Source organism: Micropterus dolomieu, linkage group LG14 (genome assembly GCF_021292245.1).
Source record: "Micropterus dolomieu isolate WLL.071019.BEF.003 ecotype Adirondacks linkage group LG14, ASM2129224v1, whole genome shotgun sequence".
Taxonomy (NCBI): Eukaryota; Metazoa; Chordata; class Actinopteri; order Centrarchiformes; family Centrarchidae; genus Micropterus; species Micropterus dolomieu.
The window spans coordinates 19,785,788-19,805,754 of record NC_060163.1 but is presented as its reverse complement, the minus strand read 5'-3'; the positions used below and the strand labels follow the sequence as shown (position 1 = coordinate 19,805,754).

The following is a 19,967-nucleotide window of genomic DNA, read 5'->3' as shown; positions in this document are numbered from 1 at the left end:
GCTCCGCTCTTGAGCTACAGAGTGATGCATCTTACTTGTACAAAATCTTTGTTGGGAGTTGCACATGCGCAGTTCCTAGGTAAGGACTACTAGCCAATCAGAAGCAGAGAAGGGCGGGTCGTAAGAAACAAGGTAGTGTGATCCAAAACAAAGCCGCTTCAGACTGCGACGCTAGCAGATGGTTTAAGTTACTCACAAGTCAACATCCACACAACATCATTGTTCCACATCTTACCATAAACCACTACAAAAATCACCATATTTCAACTCAATTTTACATAAAAATTGGCCAAACAATTTGAACGTTTGCTCCGTAGCTTTCACATCAGGTGTGACATTAGCATTATAGTTATAACTTTAGCTGTGTTAGCCAACGTTTACAGCAACTCCGCACTTGAACAGTCTGTGAAGCTACATTGCCGTGTTTATTTTAAATATAATTCACAACCACTAAAAGCATACTTACAGGTTGTGATTGTGAATTTCCAGGCCCAAACAGAGTCGGAGTTGCATCGTCTTTTAGGACTAAACCTTGAACTGCTGCCGGTGTTCTGACGATCTGTGCTGCCTTGCCGAAAAATGCTACCATAGCGCAAATCGACAGACTCGACTCTACTCGGCCCTGCTCCGTTTTCCATTGCAGATAGTACCCAGAGATAGTACGTAGCTTGTCGTCATAGCGACGCCACACACAACTGCCGCAATGTAATGTTCAATGCGACACACACACCAGCGATCCACACAGCTTTCTCTTTTTTAAGTTAAAACGTTTCAACATTACTGAGAATGTAAAGACAGATAAGCGGTATGAAAACCTTCCAGCTGTGTTTTCCTCTGCTGTTGTTGCTGCAGCGGTCTGTGTGACGGTGGGAGCAGAGGGCTCTGTGAGCGGGCGGCTGTCCGGCCTCACAAGCATTCTCCCTTGGGTTGGCACAAACATCCCCCGCAGCCACTTGCGGAGCTCCTCAACTCCAAAAATATTCAAGCACATTTTTGTTCCGCCATCACTTCTCATAATATATAATATTCTAAATCTACACAGCTGATTTCTCACCTCAAAACTTCTCAGAAGTGGATTTAGTGATGAAATTACATACAAAAACTGTAAAATATAAAACTTTCTGTTGCTGGCCTCTGTCTGGTGCACGCAATGATGATGCAGTGAATATTGTAAATTCTCTCTGACCAATCAGCAGTCTGTCGTGTTTTCACGTTACATTTTAGTATCCCTCAGCTCGCTTGGAACCTCGAGGGAGGTGAGGTGATACGAAAAAAAGTACCTGGAAGCAGGTACAGATACAACATTTCTACAATGGAAAACGAAACAAAGGCGAGTCGAGCCAAAGGGCCTCCGCTCAGACTAGCTTGGTTTGAGGGTGTGCCTGACCCCGATAGCCGCTTGGCAAGTATTATGATGTGTTTTCATTGTGACGTCACAAGTAAACGAAGTGAAGGACTGGACTACAAACCAGCTGTTTTCAAGTGGTTCAGAGCAGAGCTTTCTGTGGGAGATGGGAACTCCCTTTGGGCTGGACTTTGGGCTTTTTCACTTTGCAAACCTGTTACATGCACAAAAAAGATATATAACTCAATAAAGGAGAGGGAAAGAGCCAAAAAGCATAATACCATCTCTTTAAAGTAAAAATCTGGACATATGAGACCAAAATAACCTGATCATCATAGGACTTCATTATTATAATTTGAACATTGACTGATAAAGTTTTAACTACTTACCACATCTAGAATAGCATAGAGCAGTACTTCCAGGTATACATGTGTGGGGCATTTGTAGTTTTTAACAGGCCTAGTCATGGAGTACAGCTCATTGTTTTTGTTCAGATTCAGGTGGTTTAAAACATCCTGATAACTGCAGTTACGCTCAGGGAAAACCCCATCTGCAGCAAAAACATAACAGAAACAGAAATTACTCCTAAAAGGAAAGTCATTAAGAAACATGCTGATTTCTGTGCTCTTATTAACTTTTCTTTTAGATTATGTTTGTGTGGACATCACATTTACTGTATGTGCTCTAAATTGCTAACACATTAATGTTAGCAATTTAAGACATTACTCTCTATGGGTGCTTCTGAATGTATTATCGAATGTGAAAAACACCATATATCTGCAGTAATATATGGAGGTTGTGGTCGCTGAAAGGCCATTATGAGATCGGTCTTGGCTGGACTGATGGGTTTTAGCTCATCAGCCCACTAATGATTTTTAAATGTGAGTATTATTGCTGTTTAGATAAGGTTTTTTATATATTATGAAGGATGTGGGATTGAGTGAAGATTATGGGTGCGTCAATCACAGGAACAAGTGCACAGTTCAGCCCTTTATTAACTAACCAATTTCTACTCTTGCTGCATCACTGTTAGGATTACATGTGACCGGGTGAAGGACTTATAAATTTGGGTGTGGTTTTTCTGGCATTCATGCATGACAAAGTCAGCCAGGCACATGACCCTGGCCAAAGCTCCTCCATAGCGTCAATTAATGTGGTAACCACCCTGACTCAGACTGAGCACTGTCCGACCAGCAGAGGGTAGCGTAAGCCCAGCAGTGTCTATTCAACGTATTCAACGGGCTTTCTCACACTACCTGAGATCCATCTGTCATCTGTTGCCCAAATGCTTGTCGCTCAAATCAAAACTTAAGGAAATCTTGAGAGGTGATTAACTCCTGATTAAAGAAGTTGCAGAAGACATGGACACAGTTATTGAAGCTTGATCAAGCAGAAGCAATACAAGTGAATCAGAGCGTACTGCCACCCACTTCTGAAGCATACTTCCTGCTGGGGAGTATTTAAATCCAAATGTGTCCCAATAGGGGTTTTTCACCTGGCTATGTATATGGAAAGAGTCTGTTGGGTATTGTATCCTAAAGAAGAAACTATGCTTACCTAAGTCACTTTTGTATGTCACTCAGGTCACATTCAATGCATTCTACATCAGCCTGTTGAGTCTGAGGCAAAATGCGGCCTATCTCCAATGACCTTGGTCTACTGGAGATTATTGCTCTAAAAAAGACAGGCCATGACCTTCTGCTTTTAGGCTTGCAAGTGACCCAATCCTGTCTTGGGGAAGCCCATGTCATGTTACCTTAAACCTAAAGAAGGAAAATTCCTTCACAGAGACTAGCAGCATAATTTTCAAATCTGGATTTAACAACCTCATTGTGCTGGCAAAAGTTCCCCCAGGACGTTTTTTGTGTTATCTAATGTTTCTCTTTTATGGTTGCTGTAATATGCCACCTTTTCAAAAGGGAAATATTGATATTCTTTTTGTTCTAGTTTTTGTTTTTAACATTTTAGTATTACTCTGGAAATTAAAAAGGAAACACTTAAGACTGAAAGCACTGTGGTCACATTGGTTAATTCATTCACTATAAACACCAAGCACATACATGCAAATTACAAATAGAAAGCAACAGTGAAAGTCAGCGTGGCCTTCCACTATTTTTTTTCAAAAACATTAAATTCAGACCATGGGAATGCACAGTTTAGCCTTTCTCATGATACACCTGAAAGCATCGTGCTGAACATTGTCCAAGCTTACCTGTGAGGAAGAGCAGAAAGAGGAAACAAGTAAGCACCATGACTGCAACTCCTGTGAGAATCCAAAGTCAGTGAGAGGTCTGTACTGTTAATGTGTATGCCTGTCCTCTCTGTGTTGTCTGGAAATGTCACCAAATCTGTAGTGGTAATAATACCGCTGCCTCATACTGGAAAAGGGACGGGCAAACTGAATGACTGACCCTTTTATGTTTTTGGTAATCTCATTAGTCTGACAGCCATCCGAAGAGACGGTGGTCACTCCACAGCGGTCACCAAAGCATCTTTTAGTGGTCTTTTAGGGGAAGAACAGGAGCTGTGAAAGCCCAAAGTGAACTGTAATGACTTTCTGGTGGTACAAGTAAGTACAGTAAGTGCAGCTAATAAACATTTTGTACACAAACCTTCCAGGCGAGAAATTCAATGAGGAACGGAGTCAGCTTCTCCTGTCTAGGACTGCTGTTATTAAAGATGGGGTAAGCGATTCTAATCCAATACATGTCTTTTTGTCAAATTCAGCAAATACTGTATGTCCTCAACATCAGCAGTGTTTGTACACAGCCCTGGCTCTGCCAAAAAACACTATTTAATCTGATCCAGCCACGAATTTATGTATCAGGTAACATTAAATTACTTGTCCCCGACAGCTTTCTTTTAGTTTGCCATGGCATGGCCGTCTCATCCTCTCTGCATGTTAGCTTCGCAGCAGCAGCTGGAGCGTAAGTATGCTAACCCACAGCTTAGCTAAAGCAACAACAAAGTTAGTTACTTTACTTGCTGTGTTGTTGGTTGCACTATTGTATAAATTAAGTTATACCAGGGCTCTCAGGTTTTACCAAAAGTTTGGAGTGAGATAACGCGTGTTAGAGGAGGAGCCACTCAAATAGGCTATTTGCAGCAGCGGCCCCTCGGCCCCAGTCAACTGTCAAGTTTTTACTAACAGTTAAATTTGACCTATAGTTTATAATTGACCCGAACAAATAGAAATTATAAAAACAGGTAAATCTGATAAAAGACTATTGATACTTTTATTTCAAAAATACAAATGTAGCCTATCACAAATAAAAAGAGATTACTCTACAATTACTAGTTACTTAAAAAAATAGGCTTTTAGAGAGTTTAAATATGATGTTTTTATATAATTTTAATTACTTAACAGCTTATACAAGTCCAGCTAGTAGAACTACATCAGTTAGGCTAATTGACAGAAACTGAATTGGCATCTGATTTAGCATTAGTCATTTTTCATGTAAAAACATTTCATGGTTCCAGCTTTACAAACCTGAAGATTTGCTGCTTTAACTTTTTATTATTTTAATGTATTTTTATTGATTTTGAGGTTTGGACTGACAAAACAAGCATGCAAGGTGTCACACAGGGCTCTCTCACTATTTTCTGAATTTTTTTACAATCGATTAATAGAGAAAATAATCAGCTGATTAATACTAAAAACAGCAGTCTGATAAAAAAAATAGTTCAACAACAACCAACTACATTAATGCATGAGGAATAATAATCTAATAATATGATATATAGGCTAATAGTATAACAGTCATATGGAACATTTTCTTTCTGCTTTGAGTAGGCTACTTTTATTTTTAATAGACTTCTTCTACATTTTCCTGCTTTTAGCCTAATAACATACTTTTACTTAACTTTTTCAATGCAGTACTTGAGTATTTTTACAGCGAGGTAGGCCTATTAGCACTTTAATTAAAAGATGAAAAAGAAAAAAGGATCTGAATATGCCTAAGTAACTTTGTTCAACACTGGGTGAAACAGCCAAAGCTTCTGGTTGTAAGAGGTTGGAGAGTTTTTGTCTGTATCAGTCATCATTTAGCATGAATTTGGCTACAGGATACTCCACAACATCAGCTGCTCTCACTATCTTTGATCACAGGCAAGTGATTTCGTCCAAGAAAAAAAAAGATTCAGCAGTGAGACTTGAGAGCCCTGGTTATACTAATTAAACTCACACCACTCCAACAGACATTGGATAATAAAATATTGAAATTACAGAGTACTCATATATTTTTGTACAGTATCTCACAAAAGTGAGTACACCCCTCACATTTTTGGAAATAGGCCTATTTGATTATATCTTTTCAAATGACACTTTGCTACAATGTAAATTAGTGAGTGTACAACAATGTACATTTGCTTTCCCCTCAAAATAACACATCACACAGCCATTAATGTCTAAACTGCTGGCAACAAAAGTGAGTACACCCCTAAGTGGAAAAAGTGAAAATTGGGCCCAATTAGTCATTTTCCCTCCCCAGCGTCATGTGACTCATTAGGGTTACAAGGTCTCAGATGTGAATGGGGAGCAGGTGTGTTATATTTGGTGTTATCGCTGGTCACTGGAAGTTCAACATGGCACCTCACGGCAAAGAATTCTCTGAGGATTTGAAAAAAAGAACGGTTGACCCTGAAACAGCTGCAGCATGGTGGCCAAGACCAAGCAGTTCAACAGGGCAGGTTCCACTGAGAACAAGCCTCGCAATGGTTGACAAAAGAAGTTGAGTTCACATGCTCAGCGTCATAGAGGTTGTCTTTAGGAAATAGTGCTACCAGCATTGCTGCAGATGTTGAAGCGGTGGGGGGTCAGCCTGTCAGTGCTCAGACTAATCGCAGCACACGTCAAATTGGTCTGCATGGCTGTCATCCCAGAAGAAAGCCTCTTCTAAAGATGACGCACAAGAAAACCTGCAAACAGTTTGCTGAAGACAAGCAAACTAAGGACATGGATTACTGGAACCATGTCCTGTGGCCTGATGAGACCTAGATAAACTTATTTGGTTCAGATGGTGTCAAGTGTGTATGGCGGCAACCAGGTGAGGAGTACAAAGACAAGTGTGTCTTACTTACAGTCAAGCATGGTGGTGGGAGTGTCTGGTCTGGGGCTGCATGAGTGCTGCCAGCACTGGGGAGCTACAGTTCATTGAGGAAACCATCAATGCCAACATGTACTGTGACATACTGAAGCAGAGCATAATCCCCTCCCTTCAGAGACTGGGCTGCAGGGCAGTATTCCAACATGGTAACGACCCCAAACACACCTCCAAGACGACCACTGCCTTGCTAAAGAAGCTGAGGGTAAAGGTGACGGACTGGCCAAGCATGTCTCCAGACCTAAACCCTATTGAGCATCTGTGGGGCATCCTCAAATGGAAGGTGGAAGAGCGCAAGGTCTCTAACATCCACCAGCTCTGTGATGTCGTCATGGAAGAGTGGAAGAGGACTCCAGTGGCAACCTGTGAAGCTCTGGTGAACTCCATGCACAAGAGGGTTAAGACAGTGCTGGAAAATAATGGTTTCCACCCAAAATATTGACTCTTGTGAAGACGTTTTGGAGACTGATGAAGACTTAACATAGCGTGGTTTATTGAGCCCAGCCAATGAGATATAGTGCCAGCATACAACATGTGGACACGTCAAATACCAACACCAAATCTGAAGCATTACATCTTTTGGTCCCTTTCTTTCCTCTAGTGCCTGTAGGTTTCCCTATTAGGTCATCTTTAGCTTCCCTTAACCTAGAACAACTAATCTATCTGATGTTTAGACTCCAATGCTGCATCATATTGGAATCTATTACTACCCATGAGTTGTACTCTAATCTGTGAAGCCAGTGAGTTCTTGTAAACATTCTTGTAAGACTCAACCTTGTAAGATTGCCAGAGAACAACGATATATGCTAGCCTGCTGCCTGAGCTACTGTCTCTACCGTACCAGTCTTACCGTCATCTCCCTAACAACGACAGTTACATGTGAGAAATAACTAGAGCTGGAAGGTCAGTGAACACTTGTAGGGTCAGCTAATAACTCTAAGCTAGACCTGTCTTACCTTTCACTGTTACATCAATTAAGACACCTAAGAACATTTTTTAACATGAAGGAGGAAACAATGTTGATTGAGGCTCACAGTATGTCAGTTCCACGTGGCTCCTGAAATCTTTTAATTCAACCACGCCAAGGTAAATACAGTTTTCCATTTTACAGCACCTTTAAAGAAGCTACACTTTGATTTTAATATGTTTTATGTTTAAAATGAACTCACTAAACATGGTGCATATTACATATCAAAGGCATATATAATGTATAATACAGACTGGTGTCATAAGCTAATACAGAATATGTGTTTGACATAGACGTAGCAGTGTGTAGAACATGCAAACAACACTGCTGAGGGACTACATTTATCGAAACAGTTAATAACACATTTTTATCAGTTGGTTAAAACCCGGTGTAGAAATTTCTCAAGGCATGAGTACCATCAGGGCTGGACTGGTAACTTGGCACACCGGGCAAAGGAGTAAAAGAGCTGTGGTGGCCAATGCCAGGCAGAGGAGGAGGCATGTGTTAGCTAAACAGAGGGATAAAGTGACAGGGCCGAGTGACAGAGAGAGCAGGAGGAGAGTGGAGGTGAAGCAGTAAGCATGAAATAGCTCAACCTGTAGGGAGGGTGGGGACACTGGGGACACAGGGGACATGTAGGCACCACTTTCTGAAAGCATTTGTTAAAAATGTTCTGAAAAATGGCTTGCACCAAGAAATGTTGATTAACAAATAAAAATGCCATGAGAAAGGTTTATTTGCAGAATAATAAACCATCAGTGCAATGTAAATATAGAAAAAACCTTGCGTTGTAAAAGTAACTTAAAAATAATAAGCTACTGATTACTGCATTATATTTTATTATATTTTTATATTGTGAATTGTCACCGGCCACCTGAATTTTGTGCTTCCCTTTATAAAAATAAACACTTTTTTTTTTTATGCAGGAAATGAAGTGCTTAATGCTAAAAATCTTGCAGGGGTGGACCCCCAGACCCCCCTATCAAACATTTCATCTATAAATATTTTTTGAAATAGCAGGCCTATTAAATACATATTCTTGTCTTGTAGTTATGGACAACAATCTTGTGCAAATTTTACATCTCAGTGTTTCATCACATCCCAAACCTGAACCCCTAAATGGATCAATGGTGTATTTTGGAGTGGGTGTCCGACATTTTGGTGGGCCGCCTCGGCCAAAAATGCCAGGGCCAAGTTTTTGTCCCAGTCCAGCCCTGCATCAGAACAATTTGTTAGAATAGGAGACTTGACTCTCAAAGGTCCACTACAACCTGCAAGGCAAGAGTCACATGACAGATATCTGAAGACATCAGTAGGCTTTTCTTTGTAAGAAAAATTTACAACACATGTAATTCAATAATCCATTCCAGATCAAATGTATCCATTGTATCATATTTACACTGTTAGGATTAAGCCAGATTTTTGCTCCCAACTAATATTACAATCAGGCCGACTTTCTGCCAGATCAGATGTTGTTAAACGTGCAGTTTGAGGGGGGTCACAACACCTGATTAATTGTCCATCAACACTGTCAGAAAATCATTTATTTGCAGGTCAAAATTTTGGGTCAGCTGTTATACCAATTTGGTTTGCTTAAAAAAGATCAGCTATAAACTTAAGTGAACTGAAAAACTGATCTTGACTGAGACTGCGCTGTGCTATAAAACGAGGGTCACGATATGGTAACCCTAGTTCTATAAGCACAGGCGGAGCCCTCTACTGGACTCTAGGGTACTACCTCCTCCAATCACATGCACGCACTTGCCCACTGAAATTTTATCGTGCACGTAGCCGACCAATAGGACGTCGCTACCGATACGTAGCGGAGCCTGTGTGAGATAGAACTGAACTTTCTGTTCACAGTGGAATAGCACAAAGTAATGCTGACTTAGAATGACATTAACAACAATAGTAATCATTTGATTGCAGAGGTTTTGTAATCAGCACAGTAAACTGCAGCATAAGTTGCTGTCAGTCTTCAAAAACAAATTTCCCTGTAGTTCCATGTAGTTGGTTCATAGCAACTGTGAACCCTCAATGGCATACATAAAGCAACATGGGGTAGATTTTTTTCTGCAACTACAGGGGTGAACACAGACAACAAATGTGTTAAGGTCCATGTTAAATGGAACAATGACTTCAATCAATCAACTGTAGCACTACTGATCATCTGCCTTGTACCACTTTAAAAAGATACAAGCTAAAAACAGACCGGCCACAGTGACATAGACAATGAAGAAAACTTTGTTGATTCTTTTAGCCACTCTTGTCCAGTAGCCGGGCTTTTGTTCTTCCTTCCTGCTGTTGAGGAGCACTGTCAGTGTTTTCAACACCTCCCTCAGGTCATCTGAGACCTTTTCAGAGTCAAGGGACTCCTCTGTCAATTTGCTGCTGCTACCCTGCAGAGATAGTAAACTGGTAATTAATGAGATCATGGAACACAAGATTGCATGCTGCTATATTTAACACTTTAGTTTTTGTGTTTATAATATTGGGAATAAAACGGTTGGTCCAACCAAATTACAAACAAACATATTATCTCACTTACTATTATGGTATCTGATGTCATGCAAATTGTTTTTGGGTTGGTTTTAAGATAAGCCCAGCCCTGCCCTAGCCCGACAACGTCTGCAATTTTTCAGTGTGAGCCTGACCCGAGACCGACATCAATATCAAGCTCTCTCTGATGCACAGTCTCTGATGCGCGGTCTCTCAGATATACGCACACACACACGCTCCAACTTCTCCCTGCTCTGCTTGGTCAACTGTCCCTACATGCCTATTGCTCAGGCTTTGTAGAATATTTATAATATTACCAATATAACAATAAGTCAAACAAAAGCTGGTGTGTTCTGCACGCATATGGGCACAATGAAAGGAGAGAAGTTAAATGAGCCCGAGTCCAACCCTGGCCCAATCTTTAAAAAAAAAAATAACTGACCCGAGACGAGCTTGCAGAGTAGTAGAATTGCAAGGCTCTCTTGCTTGGTAAAAGTTTTCCAGTTACATGTTGTGTAACTAGTGCCCATACCGTAAAACTTCAATTAATAGCTGAGTCCCAAATAGCCGCCTACCTCGTTTACTGGCCTGATGTGGGAACACATTGACAAATAAATGCAGGTCCCAATTAAACGTCTGGTCTGTTTTTTACATAAGTTATTTGGATGTTTAAAACCTCTTAAATCCTGCGGGGTCACCAACTTAACTGCTTCTAAGCTGCTTAGATCGTTAATACAAATATTAATGTTTAAACATATGATCAATATGTCAATTAGGGCTGGGCAATAAAACAGTAACGATAATTATCATAATTCAATTTTATTCTATAACAATATAATAAATGTTTAATATATTGTCAATAAATGTTTGATTTAATTTATTTTAATCAAACAAATTAGCACTTAATTTTTCTAATAAGATATTTATTTTGTTGAAGAAAATGGACTATAAGATTTGCTAATCATAGTTTTTGAAAAAAGATTTTATCATTATAGTTTTGAATGAAGTGAGCCACTGTTTGTCACGTTCTGACCATAAAGAAAAGTTTAACCACACAATTAACTGTTTAATCAACATTTGGTTTCTTCACTTGGGAGCAGCCTTAAAACTTGAAAGAAATATTGATTTGACATTTATCGTGATTATCGTTATTGTATGACATTTTTAAAAATCCTGATAATATTTTTGGCCATATTGCCCAGCCCTAATGTCAACGTGGACATTTTACATCCGTAGATCAGTTAGATTCTCCACAATTCAATCGTTCAGTTCATTTATGGAAACAAGCCCCAAAAGTCTAATTCTTAGAGATTTTGTATAACCTGCATGGTACATAAGAGATGAAAGGGGAAAAAAAAAAAAATTAAACCCTCAAAGTGCTTGTTAAGTCCGAATGTGTCCGTCCCTTGATTACATTCCTTAAGTATCCCACAATCAAAAGGATCAAAACAGCATTCCATAAAAATTGATCAAAGTTATGAATCCTGTCATGTGAAGTTCATTGCTCTCTGTCTGCTAACCTCTGCCATTCTTTTCTCATCCGGCACCGTTGTTTTTGTTACGTTGCTGCCTTTAAAATAAAAGCGTCATCTGTCGGAGCTAGATCAAATGAATGACGTGTATTTGATACTTTTTTATACAAGTAATATTCTGTGTGAAATAAATAAGCTGTTTCATATTAGCCTATTTCAGTTTTGTGCAAGAGGAATTATGGGCCTGCTTCACATTTGGTCTGAAAGCACCATTAAGCCCAGTTGCTCCAGAGGCGTGTGACCTCTGGCATAAATAGCAATTGTAAGTCATTAACTGTTACCACAAATACCAAAAATTGGAATGCCTAACATTAACTGTTGTTGTATTAATTACTGTGAATTAAGTTTGAATTTGTCGTTCCATCATATTTTAACAATTAATTGGTTTCTGTTCTATGAGTATAGGCTTCGCCCTCTAAGAGCTGTCGCTATTGGGTTCATCCCCGCACGCATGCGTAGTCCTGAAGATTTCTTTTGCGCCCATGTGCCGTGCACGGGACTCTCTCAGGTCCGCAAATAAGGTATATATTACCGGCGAGACCAGAGATCTGCTCCCCTTTTTTCTTCACCGCTGCATAGCAGTCACTTCTGAGAGCAGAGTAGCATCTAAAGAGCAATTTCTCCTACTAAAGAGCTTTCCTATGGCTACTCACCGCTCTACCATTGAGGTCCGCCGCTCGGAAGGAGTCCGCCTCTGCCCGTCCTGCCACGCCGGCTACATCATGGGGTTTGATCTCCACGCCCGCTGCGAGACCTGCCTCGGTCCTCAGCACGCTGGCCTGGCTCTGAATCCCCGGGCCTCGTGCCCCTACTGCGCACAGCTGCCCTTGGAGGAGAAGCGACGGCGGGTCGATGCCTTCGCGGCCCTGCAGGAGGAGGAGGATGACTATGCTAGCTGGGCTAAGCCAGTTAGCTTCACGGCGGACTTGCAGGGCTTGAGTCCTCTGACTCTGCTCCCTCCATTGCTGGCTCCCCGCCAGGCTCTCCCCTCTTCCCGCTGGAAGACCTGACTTCGAGTTGGATAAGAAGGCGGCGTCGTTAGCTCCTGCTCCACTTCCGCCTTCCAGCTTGCCGTCCTACGGGGCTCTCTTCCGGGATCTCCCCGACATAATAAAGACGGCTGCTGAGAGAGGCGTGCCGGTGGCGAGGTACGTCAACTTCACTAAGGTTGAGGGCCTCACTGACCATGGTTTTCCCTCCGTTCCACCTCTGGAGCCCAGCCTGGCAGCCATCCTGCTGCCTAAAGCCACTTTTTTCGGCAGGAGGAAGCCGACCGCTCCCACCAGTGTGCCGCCCAGGTAGCAGCTGCCATCAATAATATATCGCTGCTGGCCTCGTCCATGTCGTCTGCCGCTGCTCAGCCCGACGCCCTTTCCCCCGAGCTTGCCAGCGAGTTTGGGAAAGACACGGCCGCCATTTTGTCGCTCTCCACAGCGGCGGCGGTCGGCCTGTCCCGGATTATGGCGTGGATGACGATGCTGCAACGCAACATGTGGCTGCACATGTCCGATCTGCCGGAGCAGATCAGGAAGGAGTTGCTGGACGGCCCCATCAGCCCCGATGGGCTGTTTGGGCCGCTCCTCCAGGATGCAATCACACACCGTGGCACACAGGTGAAGCGGCACACAGCGTGGAGCAGAGCGCCACCTCAACACCCACGGCGCTCACAGGGCTCCTGGCGTGATCGCTGCGACTCCCGCCCCAGGCCGAGGCGCCCCGCGGCCACTGCTGCGGCTGCGCCTCCGCCGTCTCCAGCCCAGGCCCCCCGGGTTCCTCCGGCAGCAGCTTGCTCCTGGTCCAACCCCCCCGCCGAGCCTCCCCGCAAACAGCGGAGGTATTGACGGGACGCGGGGGACGTGTGTTTTCTTCCCGGAACAGCCGGACACAACGGCTCTTTTCAGAGCCAACCAAACATAAAATCCATAAAGAGCATGTTCTTAACGGTCAGCTTGCCCCTCTCTCCCCTGAGCTTCCTGCAGCTGATGAAACGCATGTCTCCTACACACAAGCAAGCTCCGCTGCGCACGCACACGCTGCGTCAGTTGTTGAGCCGCTGTTGTCCCTCTTTCATATTATCATGAGTGAAAAACATTCACATCAGATAAACACAACAGCCCACCCACACTCCCTGCCTCTCTGCGGCCTCCCCACCTCTCACCCTTCAGTGTGTGTTAGTGGAGGTTTTTCACTGTGGCACGAGTCTGACACTGAGAATGAGCGGCCCGAGTGTTTCACACTATCGCCGCCGCAGCCCTTTCACCTCAGCCCTCCCATGGGCCGTGTCGAGCGGCTCTGCAGCTCACACGGCGGCAGAGAGAGGGCTCTTCTCTGCCTGTCAGAAATGTCCACAGAGGCCCCTCAGATTTTTGCTCGCCCGCTTTCAGAGCGTTGCTGCACGTGGCAAAATCTGCCCATGAATGAGTGGATGGCGAGACAAAGAAAGGTTACACTCTCCAATTTTCCAGCCCCCCTCCGCCTTTCAGCGGGGTGCTGGAGACCGTCATGTCATCGCAGTCAGAGACAACTGCTCTGATGGCAGAAATAACAGAGCTCCTGAGCAAAGGAGCGATTTCAAAAGTCCCGTGGGGCGAGGAGAACGAGGGTTTTTACTCTGTTACTTCCTGGTGCCCAAGAAAACGGGCGGAATGAGACCGATCCTGGATCTCTCCTTCTTCAACAAAGGCATAATGAGGAGGAGCGCCTTGAAAGACTAGGATTGTCCCCTAATGTGGTGCGCACCATCCAAGGCGCTAGGGCTCCCTCCACTACTGCTTCTTATAGAGCAAAGTGGTACGCTTTTCAGGACTGGTGTGTGGAAAGAGACATAGACCCCGTCTCGTATCCCTTATCTCATGTTCTGTCCTTCCTCCAGCTGCTGGTGGACAGAAATCTTGCTTTATCCACGGTCAAATCATACGTGGTGGCCATCTCTTCCTGCCACAAGGGCTAACGAGAGAGAGAGAGAGAGAGAGAGAGAGAGAGAGAGAGAGAGATTTGCGCATCCGCTGGTTAAGCGTTTAAGAGGAGTGAGAAGACAGCGGCCTGTCACGCGCCCCTTGGCGCCACAGTGGGATTTACCGCTTGTGCTGCGCGCTCTGAGCAATCCCCCCTTTGAGCCACTGCCGCAAACTTCTCTTAGACTGCTGTCTTTGAAGACAGCCCTCCTTTTGGCACTGACCTCTGCTAAAAGAGTGAGCGATCTGTGCGGTCTCTCAGTTGCTCCATCCTGCCTCGCTATCAGAGCTGATGGGAGGCTTCCCTGTAAAGGAGCCGGTAAGGCTCCTCCTGCCACGGGCTGTTGGGGCTCTCTTTGGTCTTAGTTGCGCTCCAGTTGGACTGCCACAATGCGTAACAACCGTCCTTACTGTTCCCTCAACATAAGCCGCAGTGTGCGTCTGTGTGTGCTTGTACTCTGGGCGCTGTTGTGCGCCATGAGTTTTTCTTGTACTGAGATAAGTCGTCCATCCGGCCTTTATTTAACCCGCAGCAGTAACCACAGAAGCAATTACTCAGGACAATGACAAAATATTGCGCAGCAAAAAAATGTGCGTAAAACGGAAGAAATTTGTAAACATTCACATTCATACCAATAACACTGATCTCTCTTAAAACTTTCATGCAGGTCAAATGTATTAAGCGTATCAATAACCAAAAATAGACCCAAAAATGAAAAATTTCAAAACGCCATCAAAATTTGCCCACTGGGAGTTGAAATACGACCATTTCCAGTTTAAATGGTCATTTTGTGTTTTGAAAATGTCAGAAATGGATTCTGCATCCTCATTAGCCCCCAAAACTACTCCCAGATTGTCCAAATCGGCCAAGCAGTGTTTGAAATATTGTCTACATAAGTGATTATGCTAGGGGAGAGCCGGGACGAATGAAACACTTTTCAGATATACGTCATTTTAAAATATAACGTTACAGACAGAAATCATTTGTTGTGGTCATCAACAACTCACATGCATGTTCTATCAATACCAGGTGTTATCTTGTTAAAATGTGGAACGACTTCAGTATAATATCACTTTGAAGGAAAGGTGCGCATTGTTTCATTCGTCCCTACTGTGCGGGACGGATGAAACACAACGACATACATTTAAATAGTTTTTTTAAAACTTTAGGATGTGTTAAAGTACTAACTAATGTTTTATGTGATCACGACCATGGCACATGGAACAATAAACCCAACTCCTCATTAAAAAAAAAAAAAAAAAAAAATCGCTTGAGTGAATTTACTTTCCGTGATTGAAAACAGCTTCTTTCGTATAACTCCGTGAAAGTGTGATGTATCCACCTGATTTTTCCCTGTTCTGTTAAGTACTGTGTTCGTTTGGCATATCAGACTTGTATGGGCTCCAAGAAAATCGCTGAGTTTCAATCGTCCCGGCTCTCCCCTACTTTGCGCTTTAGCTAATTATGCTAATTGTCCAACATATGCAAGTTAGTATCAAGATGTTTCTCAATGCTGGGGAACCATACTATACATTTCTAGCATAAAACATTTACAGATTCACCTTGCTGGCAAGCAATGTTGTATGTCGTCAAGTGTTCAGAAGGAAATCTGAGGTTTTTGCTCACAAGGATTTATTTTCAATACTTTCACCTCATTATTTCCTCATTAAGTCTCCTTTAATTTGGGTGAACCAACCACTTAAAGGGCAAACCTTTGTGTGCTAACCTCTTTGGCCACTGACAGCAGTTCAGACTGAGATTTAACAGTAGACATGTCACAGGCAGACCCACTTTGAGTCCATTTCTTGTCTGAAAGGATATGTTTCACACAAAGATGGTTGTATATTCAAAATAATATAATTAACCAGTGTGTATTATAGGTTGTAAATGTGTCAGTGAGTACTCAAATCCTAAAGGTGTACAACTTAATATTATATTTTACTTTCTATAAAGATCAGTAATAACGGTAGTAAACTGAAAAACAAGTAGAAATCTATGCTTAATCTCACCTCTCAAACAGCTGTGTAAGTTGACACTGCCATGTTTGTCCCCACAGTCCTCACTCAGGCTTTGGTCTTTATTTGCCTCATTGTCTTGGGATGCAGAGTCTTTGTCCATCAGATGCATCACCAAAATCGTCTCCAGGAGGCTGAGCATCATCAATGCAAAACTCCCAATACAGTAAGTCACTAAAGGGAGGAGGCAGCATCATTAATGGACAAATTACACTGAGTCAGCATGTGCTCTGTACTCTGAGCTCCTTTACCTATAAGTGGAATCTTGTCTGACGTGGAAGGCAGAATTTCATTCAGAATAAGTTGTAACACAGTGACAGCAAGCAGCACAGTGACCTTGAAGCTGAGCTTTTCGCCCCCTCTGTCTGAGATCAGGAAGGAGGCCAAGTCCAGACACAAGAAGAACAGAACGGGCAACATGAAGTTGACAATGTGCAGGAGAGACCGCCTCTTCATGGTGATCTGTGAAATAATTTTTAAGGGTCAGGTGGTTAATCTGCCTACTCCTATACTTTTCAGCTTGCAGTACGTTTCCCTGCCCGTCTCATTTGTTCTTTAAGTTATTGCAAGGGATTTACTTAATGTACATTACCTTCACAGTAACAAGCAGCAGACCGACACATCCAGCAACTTGGTGGCAAACATAGTGAAGCATTTAGCAGCAGCCAGATATTTTTCTAAGTAGCTTGTAGAGACCAAAAACAGAAATAGTGCACAAGGAGCAAATCAAAATGGCAAAAATTGTCTTTTACATGTCAGAGTTGATCATGTTAGTTAATTTTGTAAATGTTTAAAGGGGACCTATCATGCTTTAAACATTCCATTTTGTGGCATATTTACAATGTTAAAATGACAGGTGTCAAACTTCAAATAATGAGGTAAAAGTATTTAAAAGAAATCCCTGTCAGTCAAAACCTCAGATTACCCCTGTTCTGAACACCAGATTTCTATATATGGTCATTAGCTCCAAGCGCAGAATGGCATCCTCCTGCCAACTTGGTAAACACAGAAGACAATGGCCAATCAGAAGACAGCATCTACAGCATGTTTCAGACAGAGGCTATAATTGGTCATCTGCAGCTAACACTGCCTCTTTTATGTGAACACGCTCACAGCTGGATTGGGAAACCCTGGGTTGAGTTAACGAGTTGATAACCAGCTTTGTGGTATCACTTATTCTGACCGCGATTGTTAGGGTTAGGTAAGCCAGATAACTAAAACATATCCTGGGTGTGTTGCACTCACATTGTGGTACAGGCCATTGGTCAGAAAGGCCACCTCCATCTTGGCCAACCCATCCTACACTGTACCAGGAATTCCACCTTCCACCCTCTGGGTGGAGCTTTATGGTCAGGAGAGATGGAAAATAGTTTCAAGCTCTGGGTGTTTGTATTGAGAAATACTTACAGTGTAAACAATCGTGCTTTGTTTAATGCCAAGAGTGCTGACATTTTTGTTGGTGATGCTCATGTTGATGAACAGCCACTCGTACTGGGTCCGCATCAACTTGTGTGACCACCTTAGGACTTCTGAAGGGCCGAAAAGTTCACGAAGCTGTATTTCCTTGACTGTGTTGGGAGATAAAAATAAAACTGAGGTTTCTTCAGCAGCTCAACAAAGGAATGTATAAATATGGCATCTTCTGGTGTGTGCTCATGTGACAACAAACAGTTAAGACATAACAAGACATACAAGAACATAACAGATTACAGGCTCACCAGAGTGCATGACAGACTTGAAAGATAGGTCACAGCTCTGAATGTCAAACGGGAATTTGTAAACTTGCATCTTGCAAGTGCTAACCAACACCATATCATTCAGACGTCTGACCGTACCGGAAAAAAAAACTCTGAGAAAAGGACTCGGAGGAGCCTTATCCATCTCTGTCCTGTATGAGAAATCACACACAATGACAAAAGCTTTATGTTTCAAATTAAATTATACCTTAAAACAAATCTACAGCATGACGCAAATTATTATTTTAAGTCTTAAACTTATTTTTCTATAAATATAGAAAATGTTATCTGCCTGTACTAACATTTTTGTAAATGTTTTATTCATACTGAATTACTGTACTTATTGGGTACATATCTATGGTGGCCCAGAGGTGTCATACAAAAGCCACAACACAAATACATAAGCCACAAGTCAGTGTTTCTCTTGTCCGTTCAGGGCTACTATGGAAAAATGGCAGTGACATGACAGACTCCATGGGAAAGGACATGCTCCCTATGTAGATATAAAGGGTTCATTAAAGTGTAACACAGAGAAGTTGAGTTTGCATTGCACTGGATTAGGTGTAAAGACAACTACAATCACCTAAATTTACATATTTGTAATACATATTTTAAATAAACACTGCATTGAAAACGTGATTGCATTAATATTTGGTATCCAAATGCTTGAGTTTTTGTGCCATTTCTAAACAGTAATATGAGACTATATCACCAGTTACTGTTGTGAGTCTGCAGATTTGTGACATGCAAATACAGTACATTAAAACTTACATCTCTTCAATAGTTATATCTGGCATCCACAATGCTTCAGTAGGAACTGATAAATAATAAAGTCCACAAAAATGTTCTGGATGCCACTTAATGTGTTCATTTTCCCAAGCCTACAAGGGTAAACAAGGGAGGGAGGAGATAAAGAATGAAGGAAGAAGAATAGATGCAATTTAGAGAGAAAAAAAAAGGAGTTTCCACTAAAGATAGGCAGGTGAGAATGATCAAAAAGATCTGTCCATATAAGAGAGAACTCACCATATAAATCCAAACATAAGGAATGAAAGTCTGGTCAATCTCCCTCTATGAGGAAAGAAATTCAGTATGCGTGAAAATCTTTTCCACAGCACAACTATCATCATAAGCTGACCATACACAGCAAAACTGATAAAACAAAGCGCTGTGCTGGTTTTTAATATAAAAAACAGTTCACACAAATCTGTCTTCAACACAATGCAAGTTTAGTTAATACAAATCAAATCTAAGCACAAAACCCCAAAAGGCCACACAGTGCTCCAAATTTGTTAATTAGGGATCCAAGCCCGAGACGGGCATGGGAACCCGATTGTAATTCTAAAGATTTTTATTATTATTCTTCCGCCGCTAAAAGTGATACTGCAGCCTAGACGGCAAGTGCTACAGATGCCAAACTCATAGGGTAGGTCCAAACCCACGCGAGAACCTCATGTGCAACAATTAACACACTTCTACCTCTAGAGGGCGCTATAAGCAAGATAATTGCGTTTGGGCTTCGAACTCCTGCATACAAAGGCGCATTTCAAAAACCTTATATCCACATGTGTTCAGGGGATTGAGCTGAATCTCCCGCTATAGGCCACGCCCACTTCCACCGCCTAGATTTTTTTTTTTTTTCCCACAAAAACTGAAAAACCTATTTTAATCAACTCCTAACCAGCAATAAGTCCAATCAGCACCAAAATCTGAATCAAGCTGATAGAAGTTTGCAAAGGAAATTTTCATCTGCCGCAAAATATCCCATTTATAAGATAACAAATGTTTGCGAAAACGCTAAAAACAGGAAGTGATG

General features: G+C 42.2%; 2 protein-coding genes across 3 annotated transcripts in view; both read right to left on the bottom strand.

Annotated features, from left to right (window-relative positions):
• Nucleotides 1–3,618, bottom strand: part of LOC123983526 (5-hydroxytryptamine receptor 3A-like) — a gene marked incomplete at its 5' end in the record, with an annotated part of 10,061 nt that extends 6,443 nt beyond the window's left edge. Inside the window, 2 exons of the mRNA XM_046069785.1 lie at nucleotides 1,735–1,895; nucleotides 3,558–3,618. Of these exons, the coding sequence (XP_045925741.1) occupies nucleotides 1,735–1,895; nucleotides 3,558–3,618 (222 nt within the window). The remainder of the gene's footprint in view (nucleotides 1–1,734; nucleotides 1,896–3,557) is intronic.
• Nucleotides 3,619–8,298: 4,680 nt separating this feature from the next.
• The window catches only part of LOC123982451 (5-hydroxytryptamine receptor 3A-like), a 19,285-nt gene continuing 7,616 nt past the window's right edge, over nucleotides 8,299–19,967 (bottom strand). The window contains exons 3-8 of one of the 2 annotated variants that reach the window (XM_046067971.1): nucleotides 18,134–18,303; nucleotides 17,865–17,983; nucleotides 17,661–17,757; nucleotides 16,667–16,877; nucleotides 16,410–16,589; nucleotides 8,299–9,813 (exon numbers count right to left, since the gene is read on the bottom strand). In XM_046067971.1, coding sequence (XP_045923927.1) covers nucleotides 9,809–9,813; nucleotides 16,410–16,589; nucleotides 16,667–16,877; nucleotides 17,661–17,699 — 435 coding nt within the window. In that variant the 5' untranslated portion in view covers nucleotides 17,700–17,757; nucleotides 17,865–17,983; nucleotides 18,134–18,303 and the 3' untranslated portion in view covers nucleotides 8,299–9,808. Of the gene's footprint in view, nucleotides 9,814–16,086; nucleotides 16,210–16,409; nucleotides 16,590–16,666; nucleotides 16,878–17,660; nucleotides 17,758–17,864; nucleotides 17,984–18,133; nucleotides 18,304–19,967 lie in introns of those variants that run through there. The other variant, XM_046067970.1, reaches the window with a different exon arrangement.